The sequence below is a fragment of the Sceloporus undulatus genome, chromosome 2, assembly GCF_019175285.1.
Source record: "Sceloporus undulatus isolate JIND9_A2432 ecotype Alabama chromosome 2, SceUnd_v1.1, whole genome shotgun sequence".
NCBI lineage: Eukaryota > Metazoa > Chordata > Lepidosauria > Squamata > Phrynosomatidae > Sceloporus > Sceloporus undulatus.
In genome coordinates, this window is record NC_056523.1 from 179,086,319 (window position 1) to 179,112,104 (window position 25,786).

A 25,786-nucleotide genomic window follows, 5' to 3' on the forward strand; every position below is an offset into this window, starting at 1 on the left:
TTACCAAATTATAAAAAGTTAGTGCTTTGTGAGTGAGAGAATGAGCCAGAGTATACATGTGAGAGAGAGCAACAGATTACACAAGGTGTAACAGTCAAGAGTGCTAGATGAGAACTATGGAGACCCGGGTTCAAATTTGCACTTGGTCATGAAGGTCCCTGGTTAGCCTTGGGACAGACTCCTGCTTCCTCAGTCCCTCTCCTTCCAACACACACAATCTAACCTACCCAGAGTGACCAGACATCCTCCTTTTCTAGAACATGCCCTACATTTCCCCCTTCTGTCCAGGAGGATTTTAAAATGTCTTCTATTTTGCACATCACGAGGAAGCATGAATTTATATTTACATTAGTGTTTTTAGCTTTTATTTGGTAATGTCCTACAATTCCTTGGTGTGGCATACATTTTGCATTGTCTTATCCTCCTTTGTGGTTAGGGCATCTAGTCACCATGAATCTACCCACAGGATTATTGTAAAGATAAATAAGGGGAGGACCATGTAGACCACACTGAGCTCCTTGGAGGAAAGGCAGGGAGAAATGCAATGACTCAACTTCTAACATTGACTGGAATTCTCCAGGGGCAGCTCTCCCTCCTCCCCCTTCTAACCTGCAGTGAACCAATGAAAGGAAAAACTGCACTTGTGCAACTTCTACCTTCCTCACAGCTTTTTTAAAAGGAGCAAAATCCTGGGCTCAATCTATGTTCTTACCGGCGTGGGGCCTGGCCCAGTGTCGGAAGGGACCAGGCTAGTTGCCAACAGTGCCGAGTTTAAAGCTAGGACAGCCGGAGAGGTGGAAAGTGCTGGGAAGAGCAGGGGCTGTAGAGTTTCAGGGAGGCTGGCAAAGGGCTCCAGCAAGGGCTCTGTCGTTGCCGCTTCCCTTTCACCCTCACATGTTGCCTCTGGCAGGGCCAGCAGTGATGCCAGCAGTCCACTGGGTTGTTGTAGCAAATCCAGACTGGGCAGCACCAGAGGCAACAAGGGCTGTCCCTCTGGCTCTCCTTGAAGATTGAGCTGGGGAAGTGGAGTCTCTGGGCCCAAAGTCAGCGAGAAAGGGAAGGAGCCCAGCGGGAGAAGTCCAGGAGGTAGAGCGTTCCCAAAGGGCAGCGTCTGTTCCTGTGCCAAGAAGGGGAAAGGATCGGTGCCTGAGGGCAGTGGGCAGCCCAGGCCCCCACCCTCCATCGTGCTGGTGGCAACAGCAACAGGGCTGGGTGCTGGAGGGGCTTTGGGGGTCATGGGTGAAGCAGAAGCGGCACCTGGAAGAGAACAAATGCAGAGAGAAGAGGCTGAGAATGAGTAACAACACACTGGCCTCAAGGTAGCTTTCCACAGAATGCGCCACTCCATGCTTGCCCCTTCCCCAGGAGGACCTGGACAGAACCTGTATGCTAGAATGGCTCTGCTTCTGCCACCTGCAGCCACATCCATCTTTACCCAGGAGTGGGTCTAACTCCTTTCAAAGGGACTTTTCTCCTTACATCACCTCTCTTTTTCTCCTTACATCACCACTTTGTTTGTCACAGGACTCCTGTAACTGTTTAGGGGGTCTGCAGCAAACAAAATTCCTCCATCCTTACAGTTTCTGAAGCTATGAGGAGCTTGGGACACAGACACAATGTCCCAGAAATCCTATTTGTGAAGTTTCAGGACTATCACTTGAATCCAGTTCCCAGTGGCAGTTTTTGAGCCCCTTTAGAACAGCTCTTGTTCTGACATGATCATGCAGCTCTTTAGTTTCCCCCCTGACTCTTCCTTAAGAGAGTCCAGTCATTTAAACCAGTCCCTGTAACTGTGCTTTGAACAACAACTTAACCCAGTTGTGTGCCCGTGCCGAGTGTCACCCGGTGCAGGGGAGGGGCGGCAGTGGCGAAAAGGGCACAATACTCTGGCCTTGGGTTTTCTCCCTAGGGGAGCAGCCAGCAAGGGGGAACATTTGCCCCTCCTGCTCCTCTGGCCCCAGGCCTTCTCCCTGGGAAGAAGCTTGGGGTCAGAGCAGTTGGCAAGGGTGTGAGTTTGTTTGCCCCTTCTGCCCCAAAGGAGGAGGAGGAGGAGGCCAATTGGGTGTCACCCTTTTTCTGGGTGCCACCCAGTGCAGGCTGCACACCCTGCATCCCCCCACTACAGACATTCGCCAATGACCACTTTTTTCTTTCCAGGCCCAGAAAAGCTCCATCTGATTCCTTTAGAGGCATTAATTAGAGGGCATTCCAGACTTATAGATTTCAGACTTCCATGAATTCTAATTTGTTCTGTTCAGATCTTGAGGAAAGTCCTTTTTTGGACTACAACCCCCAGAATCCCCTCCCCAGTTGACATAGGCACTCACCATGCTGGCTACAAGATTTTGGGAGTGCATCCAAAAAAGAAAATTCTCCAAGTTCTGATTTGGACATTTTTCCTCCTAAAATCTTGAGGCCCATTAACCACAGCCAAGGGTGTAACAGTGACTTAAGCAAAGAGGATGCTAAGAATGGATCAACAGAGTGCTCTTAAACACATGCTCTGCCTAGGAATTTGTAGCTAGGATGAGAACCAAGCTCCCAAGTGCTCCCATATACAAATCTACTCCTCATCCCCTCCCTCCAACACTGTTTTTCTATAACATGTTTGGTAAGGGAAAGTACTTTAGTTGTTACTGCTGTTAAGACCATGGGTACTCAAAAGCCTTTGCCAACCCATAGATCCTCACTGCCTACTTTCTTGTAAGCCTTGATGTAATGGACACACATGCTGGACTTTGGGCAGGGACTCATTCTGTTCAAAGAATAAGCTGTGGGTTGTCTTGGGCTAGCCACTTTCTGTCAGCCCAACCCTATAAGATTATTGTGAGGATAAGGGCAAAGTTGTGGAACCTGTAGTCCTTGAGGTATGGTGGGATTCCCACTCCCAACATCCCTTGCCTATGTTGGCTAGGGATGGTGGAGATAAGAGTCCAACTGCATATGGAGTTGGCCCACTTCTGCTTCAGAAGAAGGGGTGGGATAAAAATAATTTATGCACCTCTAATTGTGTTTAAAGGAGCAGGGAAGGTCCACTCCCTATCACCACTACTTGTTAGCTGGCAACCTCTAGCACTACTCTATGTGCTTGCTAATACTAACTCTGTCTTTCTTCTTTTTTAAAGAGAAGAATCCCAAGATTTTTGTGGGTTTTTCGGGCTATGAGGCCGTGTTGTAGAAGTGTTTATTCCTGACATTTTGCCAGCAAGGTACATGAGAGACATTGCAGACTGGGTCAGCCAGAAAAAACAGCATTGTTAGAACACATTATAAACCATCTTGGGCATAAAATGCTGTTTGAAAACACTGAAATTCTGGATCATGTCAACAACTATCAGGTCAGAATGAACAGGGAAGCCACCGAATCCATAAACACCTGAACAACTTCAACAGGAAAGAAGAAACTTTTAAAGTAAACAAACTTTGGCTACCAGTTCTGAAAAACACCAAAATCAAGACCCAGCAAATGTAATGAAAACCACCCAGGATGAAGAGGTTTCCCAGCAGACAATGGATCATTAAATAGACCCCCTGAGACCTTGCCATTCAACAACAGAACAATACACAGATTAACATATAAATCACTTCCTCTCAAACAACAGTATATATACCCCACTCTCTTCCATGCCAGCATTCTCTGAAGATGCCAGCCACTGATGCTGGTGAAACGTCAGGAATAAACTCTTCTAGAACATGGCCTCATAGCCCCCCCCCAAAAAAAACCAAAAAAAAAAAAAAAAAGGCCAAGATGCTGCCCATGAAAGCCTGTGACTTCACATAAATCCAAGAACTTGTCAGCATCCATCATGGTTCACCAGTCCAAAGTTTTGTTCATGGTTACCAAAGGTGAACTAAATAACAAGGAGTCCAGACAACATTAAATACAGGGATGGGGCATGCTTGGGAAGACTAAGATTCCAGTGTTGTCCCCCACAGCTACAGACCCAACTGCCTGAAACCCTGGTAAGCCACTGCAAGTGAGGAGAAACCGAGAATTGGTAAATGTGGCCCTCTAAATATTCTTGAACTGTAACTCCCATCAGCGCTAGCCAACATAGTCAGTAGTTCTGGAAGGATAGGAGACCAGGCATACCCCCCCCCCCAATTGGTGAAGACAATATTGAACAATGTGATTAAGCTCAGTGGTAGGCAGCTTCCTACATTTGTGTAGAAGTGGGAATTTCTGCTGTTGCAGCTTGCCATCAAACAGTGTATGAACTTGGAAAAGTTCCTTTTTTTTACTCCAACTCCTAGAAATCCTCCAGTTGGCATGAATAATGTCTATTGGCCAGGTAAGGTTTTTTTTAACTTACAAAAAACAGCTTTTACAAATTCTGCTCTTTCGAGAAAAAGAAAAAAATTGCTATCCTTGGCTTCTGCTGGAGAGTTGCCTTTCAATTGTGGTTTCCAGCCTTTCAACTGCAGTTTCTAGCCCTTCAAAGAGAAGCTTGCTTCTACCAGAGAAATGAGTAAGATTCTAGATCACCTACTAGGTTAAGTATACTTAACTAAATAGTATGGCCTAGCTCAACCTCCCTTCTTCCAATGCTGACTTATCAGGCAGCAACCACTGATCTGTTCTGCTAATTAGGATGCAGCAAACTGAAATTTCCACCCCCTTTTGCAAGCAAGCTTCCCTCCGGGAAGTAAGGCAACATATAAATTATAAATTTAATATAAATTAAACAAACAAATAAATAATTCCTCCTTGCTCTGGAGATCACTCACAGGAGTCCGGGGGGTGGGGGGCACATCAGTTCACTGTGCCCTGATAGGAGAACAGACCCCCATTACTCACAGCAGCAGCTGCCTGGTAAGTCAGGATGTTTCTTCCTATATATTCCTTATACTACTGAATATGTAAGAATCATGACTATGCATCAGCTATGGATGAGGAAGTCTAGGATACATATTCATAACTGTGATTGTGAATTCCAGCCACATACACACACACGAGTGAACATACCTGTGGGGCCGTGGGATCCGAGAGGAGAGATAGGAGATTTTGGCTGTGGGGGGCTCCCTGAGATCTGTTCGGAAGACGCTGAGGCCAGCTGCCCAAAGAGACTGAGGAGCTGGCTGTTGAAGTCTTGGAAGGAGGGCAAAGAGTTGGGGCTGTCGCCAGCAGGGGCCTGAGCCAGTGGGGGAAGGCCTGGTGTTGGGGAACTCACAGGAGGTCCGAGTAGAGTGAACAGGGATGACAGTGGCTGTGCTGGAGCTGTGGAATTTGGGGGTCCGTTCTTGGCCTCTCCTACTGGTGGTTGGTCCCGAGGCCGAGGATGTTGGGTCAGTGTCTCTTCCGGATGGGCGACCCCGGCCTGCCCAGAATGGGAGTCCTTGAGCAGGCGCAAGACAGTGGGGGAGCGGCGCTGTCGCCGAGGCGCCCGCCCACCCACAACAGAGAGCAGCAGGCGGCTGGGTAAAGTGCTGGCAGCCAGCTCATCAGGACGCCCCCTGCTGGCCAGCTGGGCCTTGGCAGCTGCGCTCAACAAACTGCTGGCTGGAAAAGAGCCTGGGCCCTGGGGGTGAAGCAGCAGCAGGCCAGGCGGTCCTTTGCCGTCTGGGGCAACTCCTAAGGGCACTGAGGGCAGATTATTGCTGCTTTGGTTGGTTAAGGCATTGGCCAGGGGCGTTGCATCCAAGGGTTTAGGGGCCGGACGGTGTCCAGAGAGGCCCTGCTCTGAGGAAGCTGAGGAGTGCCGAGAGCGCTGTGGGGAGGGTTCAGCGCTGCCTGCTGGCGAAGAAACCACGGAGAGGCTGGTGGGGGCGGGCGAGGCCACAGTGCAAGCCTGCGAACCCAAGGGCACAACCAGGCGGCTGCTCCAGGGGCCTCCACCCTCCTGACTAGGCACCACCTCATCTGGTGGAGGGAAGAGAAGACCACCTGAAAGGTACGGCCGGGATGGAGCATCTGGGAGGGCTTTGTTGTGCAGGAAGGAACCCCCAGAAGCATTCAGTTCAGCGGGGAAAGACGGACGGGTGTTGCCGTTGGTATTGGCAGTAAATAGGCAGCCTGGGAAGACATCCCCAAAGAGAGCATTGTGATGGCGTGGAAAGGAGGAGCTCTGGCTGGACCATGCATTGCCACAGCGATCAGAGGGAGACTGTGAGTAGAGTTCTGGGCCCTTAGCCTTGGTGGGAAGAGTTTGCTGAGGACGACCGCTAGGTCCTGGCATCGTTGCGTGGGGTGGCTGGTTAAGCCCGGTTCCTTTAAAGACACATGAAGTTTGTTAACTCACAAAGAGGAAGGCAACAGGACACAGCTCTAAAGTTATGGTGGAGAATCTGTAGTGCTCCCTTATAAACTGCACTGCCTTGGAAATGAATTGGGAAATGGTACTTTTTTCATATTACAACTCCTAGAACCCCCCAACATTCCTAACATTGTGGGAACTATCATTCAAAAAACTAAGGCGGGATACAGACCGCCCAAAAAGGGCGGTCTGCTGCCACCTCCTTTTCTGCCAGCGGGAAGCCGCAGTGGAAAAAGAACCTGCAAAAAGCACACTATGATGGGATTTTCTGAGACTCACCCAAGAGCATCCAGTAGGTTTCATTCAAACCCTGGTCTCTAAAACTGTAGTCTAACACTCAACCCACTACACCACACTGGCTCTAAGGGGTCAGCACAGTGTGGTCTAAAAGCCAGTTTTTGTAGAATTCTTAGTGGTCAACATCATTTTTATATTTTGAAAACTGACATTATAGGGCATCACCAAAATTGAGTAGCAAATGGTCAGTGGGAAAATGACCATTTTCTAAATGCACAAAAATTAATGGGACACATTGACAACATTATAGTCAATTTTAATTAATATTATTCATTATTTTACTAAAATATTTATACTGCAACCCAGTAGCCCATGATCTTAGGGTTGGTACACACAAAAATCAGTGTAGAACCATCTAAAACGGTATGGAACACTTCAAACAATCCAAAAGCATTACAGTTCAATATCATGAAACGGCTTTTATCTTGCTAGTAAATAGTTTTGGAGTTCCCAGGTCAGAATTTTCTTTTCTTTTTTTTTTTTTTTAACATTTTTAAAAATTTATTTATATCGCTTAACCATATACAAATTCCATTTTTCCCCAAATTGGTCCCGCAGATCCCTCTGTAACATATTGAGACATCAGCGTAAAAAGGACAACAAATAAAGAAAAGCTCGAAAACAAACAAACAAACAAAAGGACAGAGTCGGGCCACCAGCATCATTCCTTAATCATTAATCACATAAACCTAGAATATATGGTCAGAATTTTGTGTAGCTTTGATTTGAAACTGGTGTGTACAAGCTATAAGTGATGTAGAAATATATCAACATCTCTTTTTTTAAAAATATATTTATTGGCTTTAACACAAACAAACCATTTCTCAGCAATATAAACAACATACAGGAAAAGCAGAATAAAACAGAAAAGAGCAAAAGAAATAAGATAAAAGAAAAAGTTATACATATATTAAAATACACACACACACACACACACACAATAACTATACTAAAACTACTCTCCACTAAACTAAATTAACACAACAATACAGCACATTTCTAAAACATTAAACTATTACAGTTAGTACAATCTGACCAAACACTGACTGAAACACAAATGAATTCTGCCTCCTAAATTGTAATGAAAAAACCCCAGTTAATAAAACAAAACATGCTATTCTACCATTATAGATTTAACTAAGTTCTACTTGCTAGAATTACTAATAATCATAACCATAAATAATTACAACTTTAGAATTCTTACTGCACAAAAAAATCAAACCATTTTGAAATTTTCATAAAGTCTTCAATTGGTTTATCATAAAATTCACATCAATTTGGCAACCTGGGCAAATTCCAAATTGGGTGTTATGTATTTATGTGTTATCCTCTTGACATTTTTTATATTGCCTCTGAAAAAGGACTAAAGAGCATGATGGGAAAATATAGTTACCTGGACCTAGATGGGGCAGGCTCAGCGGTCCGTGGCTCTCCATACTACGATAGAGTGTTGCCATTGCCACAATTTTCCGTCGGTGGTTGCACAGCTTGGTCATGTCCTCATCCCCCTTGGTGCATTCGCTTCCCATCACCATGGCAGCTGGGTCGAAGTTGAAAACCTGAATGTAATCAGGAAAGATGGAAAAACTGACCATTTGCCCTTCACAGACCTGGGGAACAAGGGTGATGAAAGAGATGGGTTTGGAAGTCAACCATTTTTCAGTCTTGAGTTCAAAATAGGGTTGCAGGTGAATGTCAGAGGTGAAGAGCTATTTCCTCATCCTTCCCACTTAGTCACACAAGCAGTTTCTGCAAAGGCAGAGCAATTCTATGCTTGGTTTTCATGAGAAAGCTCCACTGATTTCAATGGGAGTCACTTCCACCAAGTGTACACAAACTATATCATCCTAAAGCGATTATATACTGTTCTGTCCAAATGACACTCAGTACTAAAAATAATACATAATCTAATGTTTATGTTATATAAACTATAATACATAAACTAATGTTTTGAAGTTGAATCAGAGCAAGAAATAATTTTTGTTTCCCATACTTCCTTTGCAAGACTCTGAACCCAAAAGGTCAGGCTTTCTTTCAGCATTCTTCTTTATTTCTGAAAATCCCTGAACTCAGATTTTTGGTGTGAGGAAGTTCTGGCACGCATGGAGAACTGCCAGCTGAATATAATGAAACAGATAATTTCATAAAAGATGGTATCCTTAACAGATTCCAGGTGCCACAGGGGGCTGGCATCCCCCCAAGGGGGAATCTCCAGGTGTGGTGGAATACAAATCCCAACATCCACAGTTAGCATGCTAGCTGAATTCAATAGGAGCTATATTCCAATACACCCAGAAGGCACTCAGCTGAGAGAGACTGGAATGGGAAGAAGCATTTTCTCTTAAAGTATGTTGGGCCAAAGCCAATTGGTGCTTCTGTGTGTTTATTTATGTATTATATTTTAATCCCACTCTTCCTCCAAGGAGCTCACAGGTAAACACACATGAAACTTGCCCATGTTATCTGTACAAAAACCCCATGAGAGAGGAGAGGCTGAGATTCATAACCAAAATCTAATCCTAATTTCACATATGCACTGATGGGATTTTAGGTGGCAGTGAGTGAGCAAGAACAAATATTCTGTGCTTCACATTCACAATGAGAATGTCTATTTAGTACATGAAAGGCAAAAATGCCACGTTTGGAATAATTAGAAAAAGAATTAAAATGAAAACTGTCCATGTGTTATTGTTGTGCAATGATACAAGTCAAGCTTGGAATATTGTGTACGGTTCCTTTCACCAGACATTGTCAAAAAGAACACTGTCCAGGTGCAGAAACTGACAAGAGAAAGGGCCAAAGGCTTAGAGCAAGTTCTCTTCTACCATGTTTGACATTATTTAATTAAGAGGAAAAAGTGGGTAAGGGGAAACATGAGAGGTGTATATAAAATTATATACACAGTGGAGAAAGTGAATTGGGAGAAGCTTTTCCCTCTTTATAATTCTACACACACAGACACACAGGGTCATCCATTGACGCTGAATTCAAGAGACAGAAGGAGGTATATATATGCACAATGCATATTTAAAACTATGGGTATGTTCTATGACTGGACACTACAAAAGCCTTTGTCCCTCCATGTGCTGTGAATTTCAGCTCCCACAAGCCCTGTCTAGCATGGTTAATGCTAAAGGATTGAGAGATTTGAAGTGCATCTACAAGGATGAAGGCTTCCTACCTTGTTGTCGGATGCATTTTTGAATCATACACAATGAGGGCCAATCCCAGTCATGGAAGGGTGCATGAAAGGGAGTGGCACTGAGAAACCTCTCTTCTTCCCACAGAACTCTTTGCAACATGCTGGGTGAGGGGGTCCTTGGCAGGCAGATATAAGATTCCTTAAAGGTGGAGAAATTGAAGCCACTGCTTTGAGCAGAACTAAAAATGTGTTGATGGCAGAAAAGAGTTTATGGTGCTGATGAACTGCACACTCTGACCCCATCCAAGCCACACAAACATGTTCCTTTCCAAAATAGCTGCCAATGGCTGGTGCAGTGAACGAGTCCTTGCTCATGGATCTAACATGCTGTTCTTCAAATTAAAGGGCAGCTTTTGGCAGAACTTTAGAGCCAGGGTTTTTTGTAGTCCTAGGATAAGAGCTGGCTGACCCTTTCAAGTCATTCCAAGACCATCCTTTCTCCCCATGGTAGAAAACACGTTGTTGTATGGATTCTGTGCAAACTTGTATGACTGTACAAATTAAGCAAGTAGACCTCACTTCTCTTAGTTTTTCTAATTTATTCTCAAATCTGGTGAGAAAAACCCCAGACCTTTTGCATATGCCATTCTGGTTTTGCTCATAATGATGGGGAGTAACAAGGAGCACAAACCATTAGAAAAGCGATATCCACAAACCATTAGAAATGTTATCTGCCATCCTTCCATCCTCTGAGGATCCATCAACACATTGGCCTAATATCTAAACATGTATTTGCAACCACAAGGGCTAAAAACTTGATGAGAATGGTGGGAACTGAGATTTCCAGAAAGTAGAGCATAGTGACCATTGCAAAATCTAGGCATTTTTAGCAGTGATACAAAACACAGTATCTACGTGGGTTCAAAACACACTACAGAAATAATCCAATCAGAGATTGCTTTAACTGCCCTGGGTCAGTGCTAGGGAATCCTGGGAATTGTAGTTTATTGTGGCACGAGAGCTCTGTGACAGAGAAGGCTAAATGTCTCACAAAACTACTGTTCCTAGAATTCTCTAGCACTGAGCCAGGGCAGTTTTGAACCATAGAGTTCCCATATCTAAGTATCCCAGTAACATGCTCATCTAGTCCTTGAAAAAAACCTCCACGTCAAAAGGTTCCAAGACATGGTAAACTACTACTGGGTGAGCTGTTTATCCAGGAAAGAACTTACATCCAAATGTCCAACCCCACAATGGTGTTAACAGAACCAGGGATTGCAAGGTTAAAGGGCCAGATTAGAAATAAAAAAAACATGAAATCTGTCACTTTGCTTGAACACTGGTGTTCTGGAACCCCAGCTGGAGATCTGTTAGCAATGGAGGTTGGATAGAACTCAGCAACTGGGAATTATCCTAACTGCAATGAAAAGAATTTCATAATGACCTGATCTTGCATAAGCAGTAATGGGCCACTAGTTGAACATGCTTGCAAGTGGATTTGCGGAGCTATTCAAAGAAGTAACTTTTCTTAGCTCTGGTCTGGATTTGACTCAAAGGCTGGCAACCATCTCTACCATACTCATAACTGAAACCTCATCATCTCTTATCTCTTTGATAGTTTCTTATGTATGTGAAAGTAATCAATATATATAATAACTTTCACATTTCAGTTTTCAGGGCTAAATATATATACACATGGATGTTTATGGCAAAAGCCTCTCAAAACTGTGGAATGAACCACACCCATCACATGAGGGATGCAGCCTCAGTGAATTTATCTTGTCTTTTTGAGAGGCAAAATGGGAGACAGGAGGGAGAGTGGGTTCATTGCAAGTCTAGGGTCCTCACCAGCACTAACTTTTGACACTCTCTGGAAATAAAGGGAAAATCTATTGCTCAATGGCAGAGCATCTGCTTTACATGCAAGAGGTCCTGGGTATAACCCCATCATTTTATTTACATTTCATTTGTATGCTGCCTTTCTCCTAGAAGGGACCCATCTCCAGATAAGGACAAGTAAGATGCCATTCTGAAAATTTAAGAGAGCTACTGCCAGGCAAGATGGACCAGTGATCTGACCTTGTGCATGTTTCTGTTTTTCTTCTATCTGCCTCTGTTTTCCTCTACTTCTAGAGATTCCCACTGCTTGGCCAAAGTGGGGCAATCTCTAGTCTGGAGTCAAACATCAGTGCCAGGCATAAATTAAGTTTCTCTCCAAAGCCTTGTACCTTATGCACATTGAGGGGACACTCCAGGCCACACTTGCAAGTGCCGTCTGCCAGCAGGTACGCACGAGTCTGCTCCAACGAAGCCAGGCTTGTGCCACTAGGACTAAGAGAAAGAAGGGAAGGAGGATTAGGAGTACCAATACCGGGGAAGAAGGGAAGGCCAAGGATGGGTCTGGGTGGAAGGGCACATGGCTTACCTGATATAGCGCACTTCTCCCTCCTCCACCCTGCGCTGCCAGCCCACAGGCACAGGTGTGACTGCCGGGCGCCCACCTCGATCCACACCTGAGCAATCATCGCCGCCATTCATTGTGCTCCCTCAGCGCTTGGGCACCTGAAAGAAACCATAGTCACTGAGATGGATGACACGCCAACAGTTGAACACATCTGGACAGGGCCAATATTAGCATGTGCAGAGGAAAGGAAGGGCACGTAACCACGGCAACAGGATGTCAGGTCAAATCTAAGTTGGAACAGTGTGGTCTAGTTGTCAAGGCCGGACATTTGTTGTGTGGTTTCTGTCTCCAACTACCAACACAAACTGGACACATGACAAGTTGCGCTGTTAGCTACCCTCCAAATTCGGGCACCTGATATTGTGCCCCTGCCTCAGCGCCTCTTAACTGGCAGGTAGCCATTTAGGGAAAACTAACAGACAGAGTCTTTGCTAGCCTGGAAAGGTAAGATCAGATCCAGGAGAGTGAGAGGCTCTGGGTCTGTGGTAAGGGTTATTATTAGCTAAGCTAGGAAAAGAGTGGCTTAGAGCCAAGCTACAAACCAGCAAAATCACAACACAATCCTTCTGGGACAGTACCACTTCAGAATGACAGGGGGTAGGGGAGAATAGTTTTATTTGTACTGAAACTTGTGTTTTGTTTTTGTTTTAAATAAGAAGGCATCAAGAAGGAGGAAAAAACTCACCTCATTTCCCCGACTAGCAACTATAGTCTGAAGTTGTACAGTTCCCAAAGGACTCTGCTATGTGACTTGGGTCAACATGGTGACCACACTTCAGGATGGGGAAAGAAAGGGGCTTGTCAGTTGGAATAATTAAACAGCAATGGAACAGAATGCCAAAAGGTGATGGGATAAGAGGAGAAATAAATAAATAGACATAGCGGCATAGCAGGAACTGAGGCTTCAACAGGATCAGCACTAGTAGGGTGTCTGAAGTGCATAAGTGACACACTATCTTTCTCCAAACCCCCGTTCTCCATCGCACCCACCCCTTTCCCCCCATATACACTGGGCAGCTCTGACCTACTAAACTCTATCAGGAGGGAGCCGTGAAACGGCAAACAGCTGGCTGATCCTTTAATCCCAGCTCTGCTCTGCTGATGGCTCCTACCTGCTCATGGCTGCAAACCTCGCGGCAGGCGGCGTTAAGGGTGGGCACGCTCCCTCTGGGCACTCATAATCCAGCAGCCTCTCTTCTGGGGTCCAAGCCAGCGAGGTTACACCCACTCCGCAGCCACACTAGCCTATACCTGGAACTGAAGGGAGGAAGGAAGGTATTATGCCATGGCTAAAGTGGGGAAGGGGAGAGGAAGAGAGATATGGCGATTTCCCATGTTGTTGTATGTATTCAAGTTGTTTCTGACTTATGGCAACCTTACGGCAAACATATTACAGGGTTTTCTTGGCAGGTATTCAAACCCTTGTCTCCCAGAGTCCAAGTCCAGCACTCAAACCACTCTACCACACTGGCTTGATTCTGCATGGTGTCTTCAAAACAGATCCAGCTGGCCCAAACATTTCTAGGAGTATGATGACAGTACTCAAACATACCTTCAACTCCTCTCCAGGTCAGAAAAAAAATTCACTTGAAAATGAAACATGTCTTATTATTTTCTGTTGCAAATGGAAGCCAGGTGAAGACTTGACATGTCAGGCATATGCACAAATATCACACACTTCTCCTCCTTACTAATCACTGGGGAGGGAGAGAATGGCCAACCCATGGCCTTGGATTTCCAATCACTAAAGTGGATTAAAGGAGCCAGCGTAGCTTAGTGGTTTGAGTGTTGGACTATGACTCAAGAAATCAGGGTTCAATTCCAAGCTCAGCCATGAAAACCCATTGTGTAACCTTGGGCAAGTCACACTCTCTGAGTCTCAGGGGAAGGCAATGTATCACCTCATGGCAAAACCCCTTTGAAGAAACTTGCCAAGAAAACCCCATAATAAGTTGGCCTTAGGGCCACTGTAAGTTGGAAAGAACTTGAAGACACAACAACGACAACAACAACAACAACAACAACAACAACAACAACAAAGGTGGATTAGAATCACCTCATCCAAAGTTTGGGGCAAAATGTGTGTCCCTTTGCCACCCAGTCTGTGTGTGTAGGAGGCTGCCTAAAAGAGTGTGATGGGGAAAATGAAGGCCTGTGAAACCATGGAAAATGGATGGCAAGCAAGGAGGTAATACTAAGACATTTCACCCTATATATGTATATAAACATAAATTTTTGCATTGCTTGCCTATGAAAATATCTCCTTGAAATATACACATATATAAAATATTTGGGGGGAAATGCCTACACCCTCTTGTGCTAGCTTTCTACATGCAGGAAAGTGCTAATGTCAGGCAATATTCACACATGAGATCCACTGTCTGCAGTATGAAGTACTACAAGCCCATTTTGTCACCTCAGTGTTCTTACCACCCCCTTCTCCTACAGATCTAGACCAGGAAAACACTCCTAAAGTTAGAGGACTAAAATTCAGAAGTAGTTTCTACTGATTTGGATGAGCCTTCCTTTTACTACAGGATTTCTTGCAATCAGTGACCAATAATAATAATATTACTAAATCAACAGATAAGGTTTCTGCTATGACTATATTTCTGTTGCAAGACACTGCACTTTTCTGTTTTCCATGCTTTCCCATGGAGATGTGAAAGGGCACAGTGGAGCCATTATTCATAAAAGAGAGGTAACCCTAAAAAAGAAAAAGAAAGGTAAAATGCTGGTGCAGAGTTCTCCCATGCCACACAGAACCTGCTTTTTCAAGGATATGTGTGTCCTTGTTTTACCTCATGCTTTTGGGCTGCATATACAATCCCCATCCCCATTCCATAGAATAAGTTTTGGGTAGACATGCTAGCACAGGCTGGTGGTCAGGAGCAAAAAAACCTCAGAGTATGAATGACCAAAAAAGATGGGGAGGAGAACAGCTTGACATAGAGGTTCAGAAGAACTAGAACCCCTGAAAAGTCAGTGGGCTACTGATCTATCTGCCCATCCAAATCTCTTAGCTTGTATAGGAGAAATGTGTAGCCTCCCATATGGTGTTGAGCTGTAAACTCCTATCGTTCCCTGCTATTGGAAATTCTGGCTTGAACAGATGTCCAACAACATTTGGAAGGCCACATGTTCCCCAGTCCTGGCATATATTTTACCAAAGTTTCCCTGCCTGATTACCTAGAGGCAATTCTTATTCACCCAGGACAATTTGGGGAATGATTATTTAAAAGCTTGGAGTGCTGGCTGGGAATCCTACACTCATCAAACCAGCCCTAGATTAGACGCTGTACAACAGGTCATACGCAACCACACTGCAGTCATAAAAACTTTAGAGCAAATGGCAATCACCACTATGGTTGCCAGGTGGCTAGAAGAAGCAAAACAAAAACCAGCTTGACATGCTCTGATACTTTTAATAGTGCTCTCCATGCTCTCCTGGGGAAGTTTTTTGCAACATGGAGATGAACTTTATCACTCAATAATGCTGCACATCAGAAGATTGTTAAATTTACAGGAATAAAGTTGGTTTAAAAAATTGGTGTTCTCTACCCAGAACTCCATCACAGGTCTGCACACCTGCACTCAAAACATCCAGAAACAATATACAAGGAGGGGGTTAATAGGGTCACTACAACACTCACAATTGGCCCCACCTATTCCACTCCTTCATTGGTGGAGTTGTGATTGTGAATGGGCTCTTGTCTGGGTTGTGTCAAAATTCTCAATCTTCATGGAGCTCAGTGTGAATCAGAAAGAAATAATGAAGGAGTAGGGGAGGTGGCATATCCATCCTTCCTTTCAAACTGCACTGGTTATGTTTTCTTGCCTTCTCTGCAGGAACGGCAAGATGATAATGATGAAGATGCAACCTCAATAACACCAGCAAAGGGGGAAAGTGAATGATTAATCCCTCTTCTCCTTTAATTAGTAGAATTATGGTAGGATCCTCTTGAGATCTGGCTTTGTTGTACTAAGGTACTGCAGGGGTGAAACCTAATGCCTGCACCCAAAGGCAATGTACTATTGGTGCAGATGTGGGGAATGGATGCCCCCCCCGCCCAAATGACAGCACCTAAAATTAAGACTTGGGTTGTTCTGGTCTTGCTCCATGGAAATCCATAATGTGCAACTCAGTCAGAAACAGAATGTGTAGGAATAATTCAAGGGCCATAGTATAAAGGCTGTGCTAACCAGAGACCACTGAATGCTACTGGTGTGGGGATAATCCTGGCTGTTCAACACACTTTAGTCTATGGTAGTAATTAGTCCTGAGCTGTGGATTTTCTAAGGCTATGCAATTGTAAACTATCGTGATCCTATGAATGTGAGAGGAAGGCTAGGCCTGTCTCATTGCACAGATGCACTCTAAGAGGCCGCAAAAACAAAGTCAAATGTTGTTGATTATGTTCTGCAAGATGTTGGAAATTCTTTTACTGTCTTCACCAAATGTATAAACTTTGGAAGGACCAAAAATTGTCCAAAGCTGTGCCATGCATCAGCAACAGCGGAGAGTCTAACCTGGCTCCTTTCTAGCAAAACTGTTTATGTCAAACCTCAGTTCTGTGTCAACTCCCAGAACTGCTAAGAAACTTCACAGGGCAAAGTGTGTACATGTTTGTCTATGTATTATCCTATCAATTATTGCTGTCTGGATCCACAACAGTTGCAGTCTCCATCAAGAATGTCCTGCTACCCAGATGTCTCATTCACTGAGGTCTTTTAGCAACACAGAAGTTTCTTCACCCAACAAGCTAATCCTCAAGGAACACACAGATCTACACTACATGATGCCTATTGCCACAAAATGTGGGCAAGAGTCCACAAAGAGTTGGGGAACAGTCAGTACAAGTGCATGATCCACCATGGAGTAAAGGACTGGAGGCTCTAAAGACGTTATGTTCCAGGTGCTCTGCCTCAAATTTGTCTCTGTGTCCATCCGCGTCCCTCTCAAATGTTAGCCTGGGTTATTCAGGAAGGCCTAGCAAGAATCCTTAGCAGCACTCCTGCACTCTTCTGACGGCTGCTATTATTATTATTATTATTTCCCACCTTTCTCATGTTATAGAGACTCAAGGCAGTGAGCAAATACAATTCTGAAGCAATGCATTTAAAAATACTTTTGAATCCCATTACTACTCTCCAGTGAAGGAAGGGATGCAATATGGTCTTCTCCTTACTCCTCCCCACATGTCTGAAAGTGATCGACCAAATAAGAGAGAATACAGAGCCTTGGTCCCACAATGGGAATGGGGTCTCAGAGTTAATAATAATAATAATAATAATAATAATAATAATAATAATAATGTTTTATTTTTATACCGCTTTTCCGAGGTGATCAAAGCGGTTCACAGAATCAATAAAAATTAACACATCATAAAAACAACCTCAAAAAACCAATAAAAATAGAACAACATTTAATAAAGACAAGCAAGATGGCGGTCGGGAGGAGGGCTTGTCTTCTTAGCAGGGAGAGGCCTGTTGTTGCTGGCCTGCTTCTCTCCCCCTCAAGATGGCGGTCGGGAGGAGGGACAGGTCAGCCTCTCTCCCCAAATAACCTCTCACCTATTGATAAGTGACCAAGGTGGTATAGTGTTCTGAGCAGCTCTGGAGACTGGGGTTCCTAGCTTGGTCCTGGAAATCCACTGGGTGTCCTTGGACAAGTCACACTCTTTCAGCCTCAGAGGATGGCCATGGCATACCCCCTTAGAAGAAACTTGCCAAGAAAACCCTATGATAAGTTCACCTTAGGGTCACCATAAGTTGGAAACGACGCAACAAGGGGCCAGTGCTAGTGAGACCTCCACCCTTCTTTGCTTATTTTATAATAACATGGGCTCACTGAACCCCACCTAGACTTGGCAGAGGTAGCCCAACACAGAATTTGGAATGGGGTCTGGAACTGAATTCGGAGTGGGGTCTGAAATACTATTTTCTTTCTTAAGTGCTTTGGATCTTTTTAAAAAAATTGTATTCTATTTTTCAAATAAATGATCTGTTTTAATATCGTAATACACTCATCCCTCCATATTTGCGGCTTTGATATTTGTGGCTTTGATTATTCACGGATTTGATTAATATGTTCTGTCTTCCATGGGCCTGTCTCAACTGGTCTCGGGTCCGACACATTCAACAGGTAATACGCTCGATATGGTCTTTTGTACGGACATGGAAAATCTGTGGGTGGAAATATCTAATATTTCCCCCTTGTCATGGACGGATCATTTCTTGGTGGAGGAAAAGATCAAGGCTTCTACCCAGATCCCCCCTGGGGGTGGCGGACCTATTCAAATGGTCCACCCTCGAAGGCTGATGGAAGGTTCCAGGAAGCCCTAGAGGGGTATATGGTTGGAAATGACAGAGATCCTGTTGATGCCCTGACTAACATCTGGGACACCGATCTCTCCAGGGCTATACACAGTATCGCACCCAAGCGCCCTCTCAGACCTGCTTCCAAAAAGAAGCCCTGGTATACGGAAGATCTTTGGGCGAGGAAGGGGGTGCTGCAACGGCTAGAGCACGTCTGGCGGAAACACCTGCGCTTACCCGACAAGGCTCTCCTAGACCGTCTTTTGAAGGACTATGGAGAGGCGATACGTGCAGCTAAGAACTCGTTCTATGGTGCACGTGTCGCATCCGCGGAGTCGCGTCCAGCAGAGTTGTTCAGGGTAGTGAGGGAGCTAACTCAGCTCCCTCCTGCCCCGAACCAGATCCTTGAACCTTCTAAGGCCTGCTGTGACCAATTTAACAACTTCTTTGCGGATAAAACCTCTCGGATAAGCGAAGGTCTTGAAGCCAGTATTAGGACAGAACCTAGAGTAAAGGCATCCAGAGTGTCCGTGGACTCGGTTGTACTGGATCAGTTTGAGTCTGTCAGTACCGAGGATGTGGACAAGATCCTTGGAAGTGTTAGGAAGACAACTTGCTCACTCGATCCCTGTCCCTCATGGCTAGCGGCATAGGGGGGACCGGTAGTAACTTCATTGTTACACCGGATTATTAATACATCCTTGAGGGAAGGGCAATTTCCAACTAATTTGAAATTGGCCATTGTAAAACCTTTGTTAAAAAAGCCCTCCCTCGACCCCCTGTTGCATAACAATTATCGGCCAGTCTCGCTATTGCCATTTTTGGGGAAGGTGATCGAACGGGCGGTTGCAATCCAGCTTCAATCGATCTTGGAAGAAACAGATTATCTAGACCCATTTCAAACCAGCTTTTGGGCGGGTTACGGGGTTGAGACTGCTATGGTCGCCTTGGTCAATGATCTCCGTCTGGGCATCGACAGGGGTAGTGTGTCCCTGTTAGTGCTCTTAGACATCTCAACGGTTTTCAATACCATAATAATAATAATAAATAAATAATAAAAAATTTATTTCTATACCGCCCTTCTATATAATCAGGGCGGTGTACAACATTATAAAACATTAACAGAAAAGCAATCATTACAATTACATTAAACTTTACAACGACATTAAAACAATCTACATTAAATGTAAATCTACATAGACCATGGTATCCTTCTGGAGCGCCTGGCAGAGGTGGGAATCGGGGGCACTGCGCTCCAGTGGTTCCGATCCTACCTCTCTGGGAGGTTCCAGATGGTGCAGCTGGGAGACGTGTGCTCCGACAAGAGACCCCTAACATCTGGGGTTCCTCAAGGAGCCATTCTGTCTCCCATGCTCTTTAACATTTACATGAAACCACTGGGAGAGATCATCCGGAGACATGGGGCGCGGGGTTATCAGTACGCTGATGACACCCAAATAGTCTTCTCTATGTCTCCGACTGATGCAGTGACCAGGGATGGCATCTCTCTCTCGTGGCCTGTCTGGAGTCGGTAATGGGCTGGATGAGGGAAAACAGACTCAGCCTGAATCCAGAGAAAACAGAAGTACTCGTGATAGGTTCTCCCGGTCTAGGGATTGCGGTAGCTTCACCTGTCCTGAACGGGATCACGCTTCCCGTGAAGGACTCAGTACGCAGTCTGGGGGTGCTCCTTGACTCGTCGCTCCATCTCACATCTCAGGTGGATGTGACGGTCAGGAGCACCTGTTATCAGCTTCGGCTGATACGCCAGCTGAGTCCCTACCTGGGCCGGAGGGACCTTGAAACAGTAGTACATGCCCTGGTAACCTCTCGGTTGGATTTCTGCAATGCGCTCTACATGGGGCAACCCTTGTACCATACCCGGAAGCTGCAATTGGTGCAGAATATGGCAGCCCGACTGGTCACTGGAACATCCAGGGCCAGTCATATAACACCGGTGCTTAAAGATCTACATTGGCTGCCTATCCGCTTCCGGGCGCAATACAAGGTGTTGATCATCACCTACAAAGTCCTAAATGGCTTGGGCCCAGGGTATCTGGAGGACCGCCTCTCTCCATATAATCCGCCCCGCATACTCAGATCATCCGGGCAGCAACGTCTAAATGTTCCAGAGGCCAGACTAGCTTCCACCTCTAGGAGGGCCTTTACCACCTTGGCCCCCAAACTCTGGAACTTGCTGCCCGTTGAGCTTTGCTCAGCTACCTCCCTAGCCCAATTTAAGAAGGGGTTGAAAACCTATTTTTTCGAGCAGGCCTACCCCTGACTCTTGTCCCCAGATTTGCTTTCCTCCCTTCCCCCCTCCTTCGTCAGCACTGTTAGCTGGCACGAGTTTTATTGTTTTTATTGCATTGGTTTTAATGTGTTTTTAGTATTACTGTATGTTGTATTATTGTATGTTTTCCTGCTGTACACCACCCTGATTCCAAGAAGGGCGGTATATAAATAAATTATTATTATTATAATTATTATTATTATTAGGAATCTCTAGGTCCCCCAGTGCAACTCTATGGTCCACTTTAACTAAACGTTGCACTGAAAGACCTAGAGATTCCTAGAGAGAATACTGTACTCTACTAGGCATTTGTAGCTCCTCCAGAGCAGTTCTATGGTCAGTGTCTGTCAGACGTTGACCACAGAGTTGCCCTGGAGAGATTCCTAGAGAGGTGTCCTCTCAGGTAAAAACATGGTGCTTTTGTTATTTGTGGTTTTTCCCTATTCACGGGGGTCTTGTGCCCCTAGCCCTAGTGAATATGGAGGGATAAGTGTTGTTTAATTCTATTTTAATGGTTACTTTTACCTGTTTTTAATGGTACTGCACTTTTAAACTGTAAGTCGCTTTGAGTCCCAAAGCAGGATATAAATAAATACTGTAAAATAATATTTTCCCTCTCTCTTGGTGGGTTGTACCTCGATTTTTTGGGGGGGGGGGGGAGAGGGTAGTGGAGGGTGGTTCCTTATGATCCTCTGATAGCCATATATTCCCACTACTTTGGCAACAGAAACATTGTTTCTAGTCCACCAAATCACTTTGCTCCCTCACTTCTTGGTTGTTGTTAACCACCCTCAAGTTGATCTTGACCCATGGCGATACTGTGGATGAGACATCGCCAAGACCCCCTGTGTCCCCCAATGCACTTCTTAATTCTTGCAACTTCATATCTATGACCTTAATAGAGTCCATCCATCTAGCATATGGCCTTACTCTCTTCCTACCTCCCTCCACCTTTCCCAGCATTGTTGTTTTTCCTAATGAGTCCTCTCTTCCCAAGATATGTCCATAATATGACAGCCATAGTTTTGATACATTGTCTTCCAGAGATATTTCTGGCTTGATCTGCTCTAGGACCCATTTGCTTGTCCTTTTGGCTGCCCATGGGATCCTCAGCTCTCTTCTCCAGCCCCATGTATCAAATGAATGGGTTTTCCTTTTATCCCTTAACTGTCCAGTTCTTGCATAGTAACAGGGGACATGACTTGGGCAATTCCAACTTTTGTTGTATGCCTTTGCATTTAAGGGTCTTGCCCAGTTCCTTCATAGCTGCCCTCCCCATTCTTAGGTCCAAAACACACTGCAGATATCATCCAGTTTGAGACCGCTTTAACTGCCCTGGCTCAGTGCTAGGGAATCCTGGGAAGTGTAGTTTTGTGAGGCATTCAGCCTCCTGGTGCCACCAACAAATAGATGCAGTCAATAATAAAAATATAATATAAAACTGAAGGCTCTGTAATAAATAAAGACATATGCAAAATAAAAATTAAAAAATGCAAAATGCAAAGGTCCTCAGATGAAGATAATAAAAGATATACCCAACATAATAATAAAAATATCAAATGCAAAACTCCGTAGAAGAATAAAAGATTTACTCAAAATAATGATAACAACAACAACAACAACAACAATAAAAATATCAAATGGAGAGCTCCCTACATGAAGCTAATAAAAGAAGGTATAATCAAGGTAACTAAAAGAAGACTACTGCATGCAAAGCTCCCTGGAGGAAGATAAGAGAGGACTATACACAAACAGAGAGATACAAGGGAGAGCTCCCTGGATGGACTCAGAATACAAATATCAGATGCAGAGCTCCACAGATGAAGATGAAGAAGAGAAGGCAGACTCAGAATAATAATACAGTAATAATAATAGCAATAATGATGATGATGATGATGACATGAAATGCGGAGCTCCACAGGGGAAGCTGGCAGAGGGAGAGGCAGTGAAGCTCAAGAGAGCAGCCTAAAGCATCCAAGGGAGGATGAAGGTGGCAGTGGAGGCAGCCAGACCCAACCAACCAGCCGAGGCTGGAGCTGGGAAGGCTGCCCCAACTCAGGCAGAAGTTTGAGCTGTCAGGAGGCGGAAGGAGGCCAGGGGGCTGGGCGCCCTTCCTTCCTTCCTTCCCTGCCAGCCCTGGGCCCCTGAGCCTGGTGCCCCTGGGCCCTTGGCGGGAGCACTCCTCCCTGACTCACCTGGGCTCATGGTGCCCCTTCCCTCGCAGTAGCCCTAGCAGCTGGTGCTGGTGCTGGTGTTCCTGCAAATGGCGTCTGCAGCGCCTGTGCCTGTGGTGTGTCCCCTGTGTCTGTGTGTGTGCGTCCGTGCGGGCGGGCGCTGGGTGAGCGGGTGGGGGTCAGGGTGCGGGGCTCCTCCTGGGTGCTCTCCGCCCCCCGCCCCCCCCCCCCCCCCCCCCCTCCCGGACTCAGCGCCAGGAAGAGGAGGGGGCACACGCACACAGCTTCCTCCCACGCATGCGCACACACACACGCACAGGCGGCCCTGGGAATTCCGATTCACTCCCTCCCCACACGGCTGAAGGGAAAACACGGAGCGCGGAATAAGGATCTGGGTCGAATCCAAAATCCGGAGCGCGGAACACGGATCGGAGCGACTGGCCTGTGTATTCTTAGGCCTCTCAGTCTCAGGGCAAAGGCAAGCAGGAGCATCAGGGATACCGAGGGGGGAGGGACTGGGAGTTGATTGTACATTTCCTCCCCACTGTGTGTTCGCTGGTGTGAGGGAGACAACGAACACTGCTCTTTAAGGGGTTTTTTGGACTTCAGCTCCCAGAATGCCAGGCCATTGGGCAACACGACTGAGGCTTCTGGGAGATGAAGTCCCAAATCTTAGAAGAGCGCAGTTCGGGGTGCTGTAATATTATATGTCAGTGGTCCCCAAACTGTGCTCTTTAAAGGATTTCAGACTTCATCTCCCAGAATGCCAAGCTACTGGACAACATGGCAGAGGCTTCTGGGAGATGAAAGCCACGATCTCTTAGATTAGAAGATCACAGTTTAGGATACTATACTATTACAGTATATATCAGTGGCCCCAAACTGTGCTCTTTAAGGGGTTTTGGACTTCAGCTCCCAGAATCCCAGTCTATTGGTCAACGTGGCTGAGGCTTCTGGGAGATGAAGTCCAAAAATCTCTTAAAGGGGACAGTTTGGGGTACTATACTGTAATATTACAATATATATCAGTAGTCCCCAAACTGTGCTCTTCTAAGGGATTGTGGACTTCAGCTCCCAGAATACCAGGCTATTGGGCAACATGGCTGAGGCTTCTGGGAGATGAAGTCCACAATCTCTTAAAGGGCAGAACTTGGGGACCACTGTGAGACTAACTGAAAGGAACAACTTGGCAGCATGAACTTTCCTAGACTTAACTCTACTTCCTCAGATATGCACTTAGTGGAGTGGAAAGCCAGGGACACACACACACACACACACACACATATATATGCCCTTGGTGTGTGAGGATGTCAATTTGAATTCAATAATCCTTTGCATATGGAAATGAAGTGGCAAGAAGAGAAAGAAGTGTGTATCTTGCTGAAGGTTTAAAGCCACAAAGTGTTGCTTTGGTTCAAAGTCTGTGTGTGTGAGGGAGAGGTTGGGTATGTGCCATGGTAAAGGTTAAAACCACAGAGCATTGCTTTGCTTCAAAAATCTGTGTGTGTGAGAGAGAGATATTGTGTATGTGTCATGATAAAGGTTTAAACCACAAAGCACTTCTTTGCACCGAAGACTCTGCATATGAATGTGTGTGCGTGAAAGATTGTGTATTTGCCTTGCTAAAGGTTTAAACCACAAAGCATTGCTTTGTACCTAACCATGGGTTAACCATATGTGTATGAGGGATTGTATGTGTCATGCTAAAGGTTTAAGCAAATTATTGCTTTGCATGAAGTCTCTGTGTGTGAGTGAGTGAGTGAGCGAGAGACTGTATATGTGTTATGCTAAAGGTTTAAACCATAAAACATTGCTTTGCACTTAAGTGTGCATCTGTGAAAGAGCAAGAGAAAGATTGCATATGTGTCATGCTAAAGGTAAAGCATTGTCTTGCACCGAAGTCTCTGTCTCTGTATGTTGATGTGCTTTCAAGTTGCCTGCCCATTCATTTCATAGTGTTTTCTTCCACAGAGTACACAGAGGTGGTTTTGCCTTTTCCTTTCTCTGAAATGTAACCTATGTTGATCTCCCATCCAAATACTAACCAGCATTGCCCTGCTTAGCTTTCATGAGCTACACTACAGCTGCAACTTCAAATGCCCTTGTTTGACGACTATGAGACAAGAAGGGAAAGCCGTTGGGTCTGTGCTCATGTCAGTGTCCCTGACGGCCTTGGGATGACCACTGTAGCAAATGCAAACAAAAATCCATCAGTGATACCTTTATTGGCCAACCAAAATGCACAATATACTTGTTGCAAGCTTTTGAAGCTCCATGGGCTTCTTCATCAGGGAAGATGTTACAGATGTCACTGTAGCAAATGACTATGTACGCTTCATTGATTTAATCCAGTAAAATGGTTCTTGGCAAGTCACATAAAATCAATCTTTCAGGATCAAACTCCAGAGCCTAGAGAAGTTCCTTTCTTGGTGGTTACCTCCCAGAATCTCCATCTGGAATACTAAGAAGCCAAACGCCCAGTTGCTTGCCCACACACATCATTTGGCATTCAAAGGCACACTGCTGCCTCTGGAAGTGGCAAGGTCCATTTACTTGTTCAGCCAGTAACAGATGCTGGGACATGAATAATTCCTATCACTGTGTAAAATAATTAAGAGTTGTCTTCATTGTGGCACAGCATTAAGGAAGAACACCGAGTTCTGGGTGATAGCATTTACGCTGGAGAAAAAGTGGTTATGACTGGGCTTTTAGAAAAGTAAGGAAATGCTTTGCAATCTAGGATCCAAAACACACTGCAGCAATAATCCAGTTTGAGACCGCTTTAACTTCCCTGACTTGATGCTAGGGAATTCTGGGAACTGTAGTTTTGTGAGACATTTAGCC

At 45.2% G+C, this 25,786-nt stretch overlaps 1 protein-coding gene across 1 annotated transcript in view; it reads right to left on the bottom strand.

The window, feature by feature from the left end:
- The window catches only part of MBD6 (methyl-CpG binding domain protein 6), a 38,415-nt gene extending 15,276 nt beyond the window's left edge, over positions 1-23,139 (bottom strand). Inside the window, exons 1-7 of the mRNA XM_042447613.1 lie at positions 22,964-23,139; positions 13,270-13,414; positions 12,119-12,255; positions 11,922-12,024; positions 7,945-8,110; positions 4,967-6,208; positions 713-1,257 (exon numbers count right to left, since the gene is read on the bottom strand). Of these exons, the coding sequence (XP_042303547.1) occupies positions 713-1,257; positions 4,967-6,208; positions 7,945-8,110; positions 11,922-12,024; positions 12,119-12,231 (2,169 nt within the window). The 5' untranslated portion in view covers positions 12,232-12,255; positions 13,270-13,414; positions 22,964-23,139. The remainder of the gene's footprint in view (positions 1-712; positions 1,258-4,966; positions 6,209-7,944; positions 8,111-11,921; positions 12,025-12,118; positions 12,256-13,269; positions 13,415-22,963) is intronic.
- Between the last annotated feature and the right edge of the window lie 2,647 nt (positions 23,140-25,786).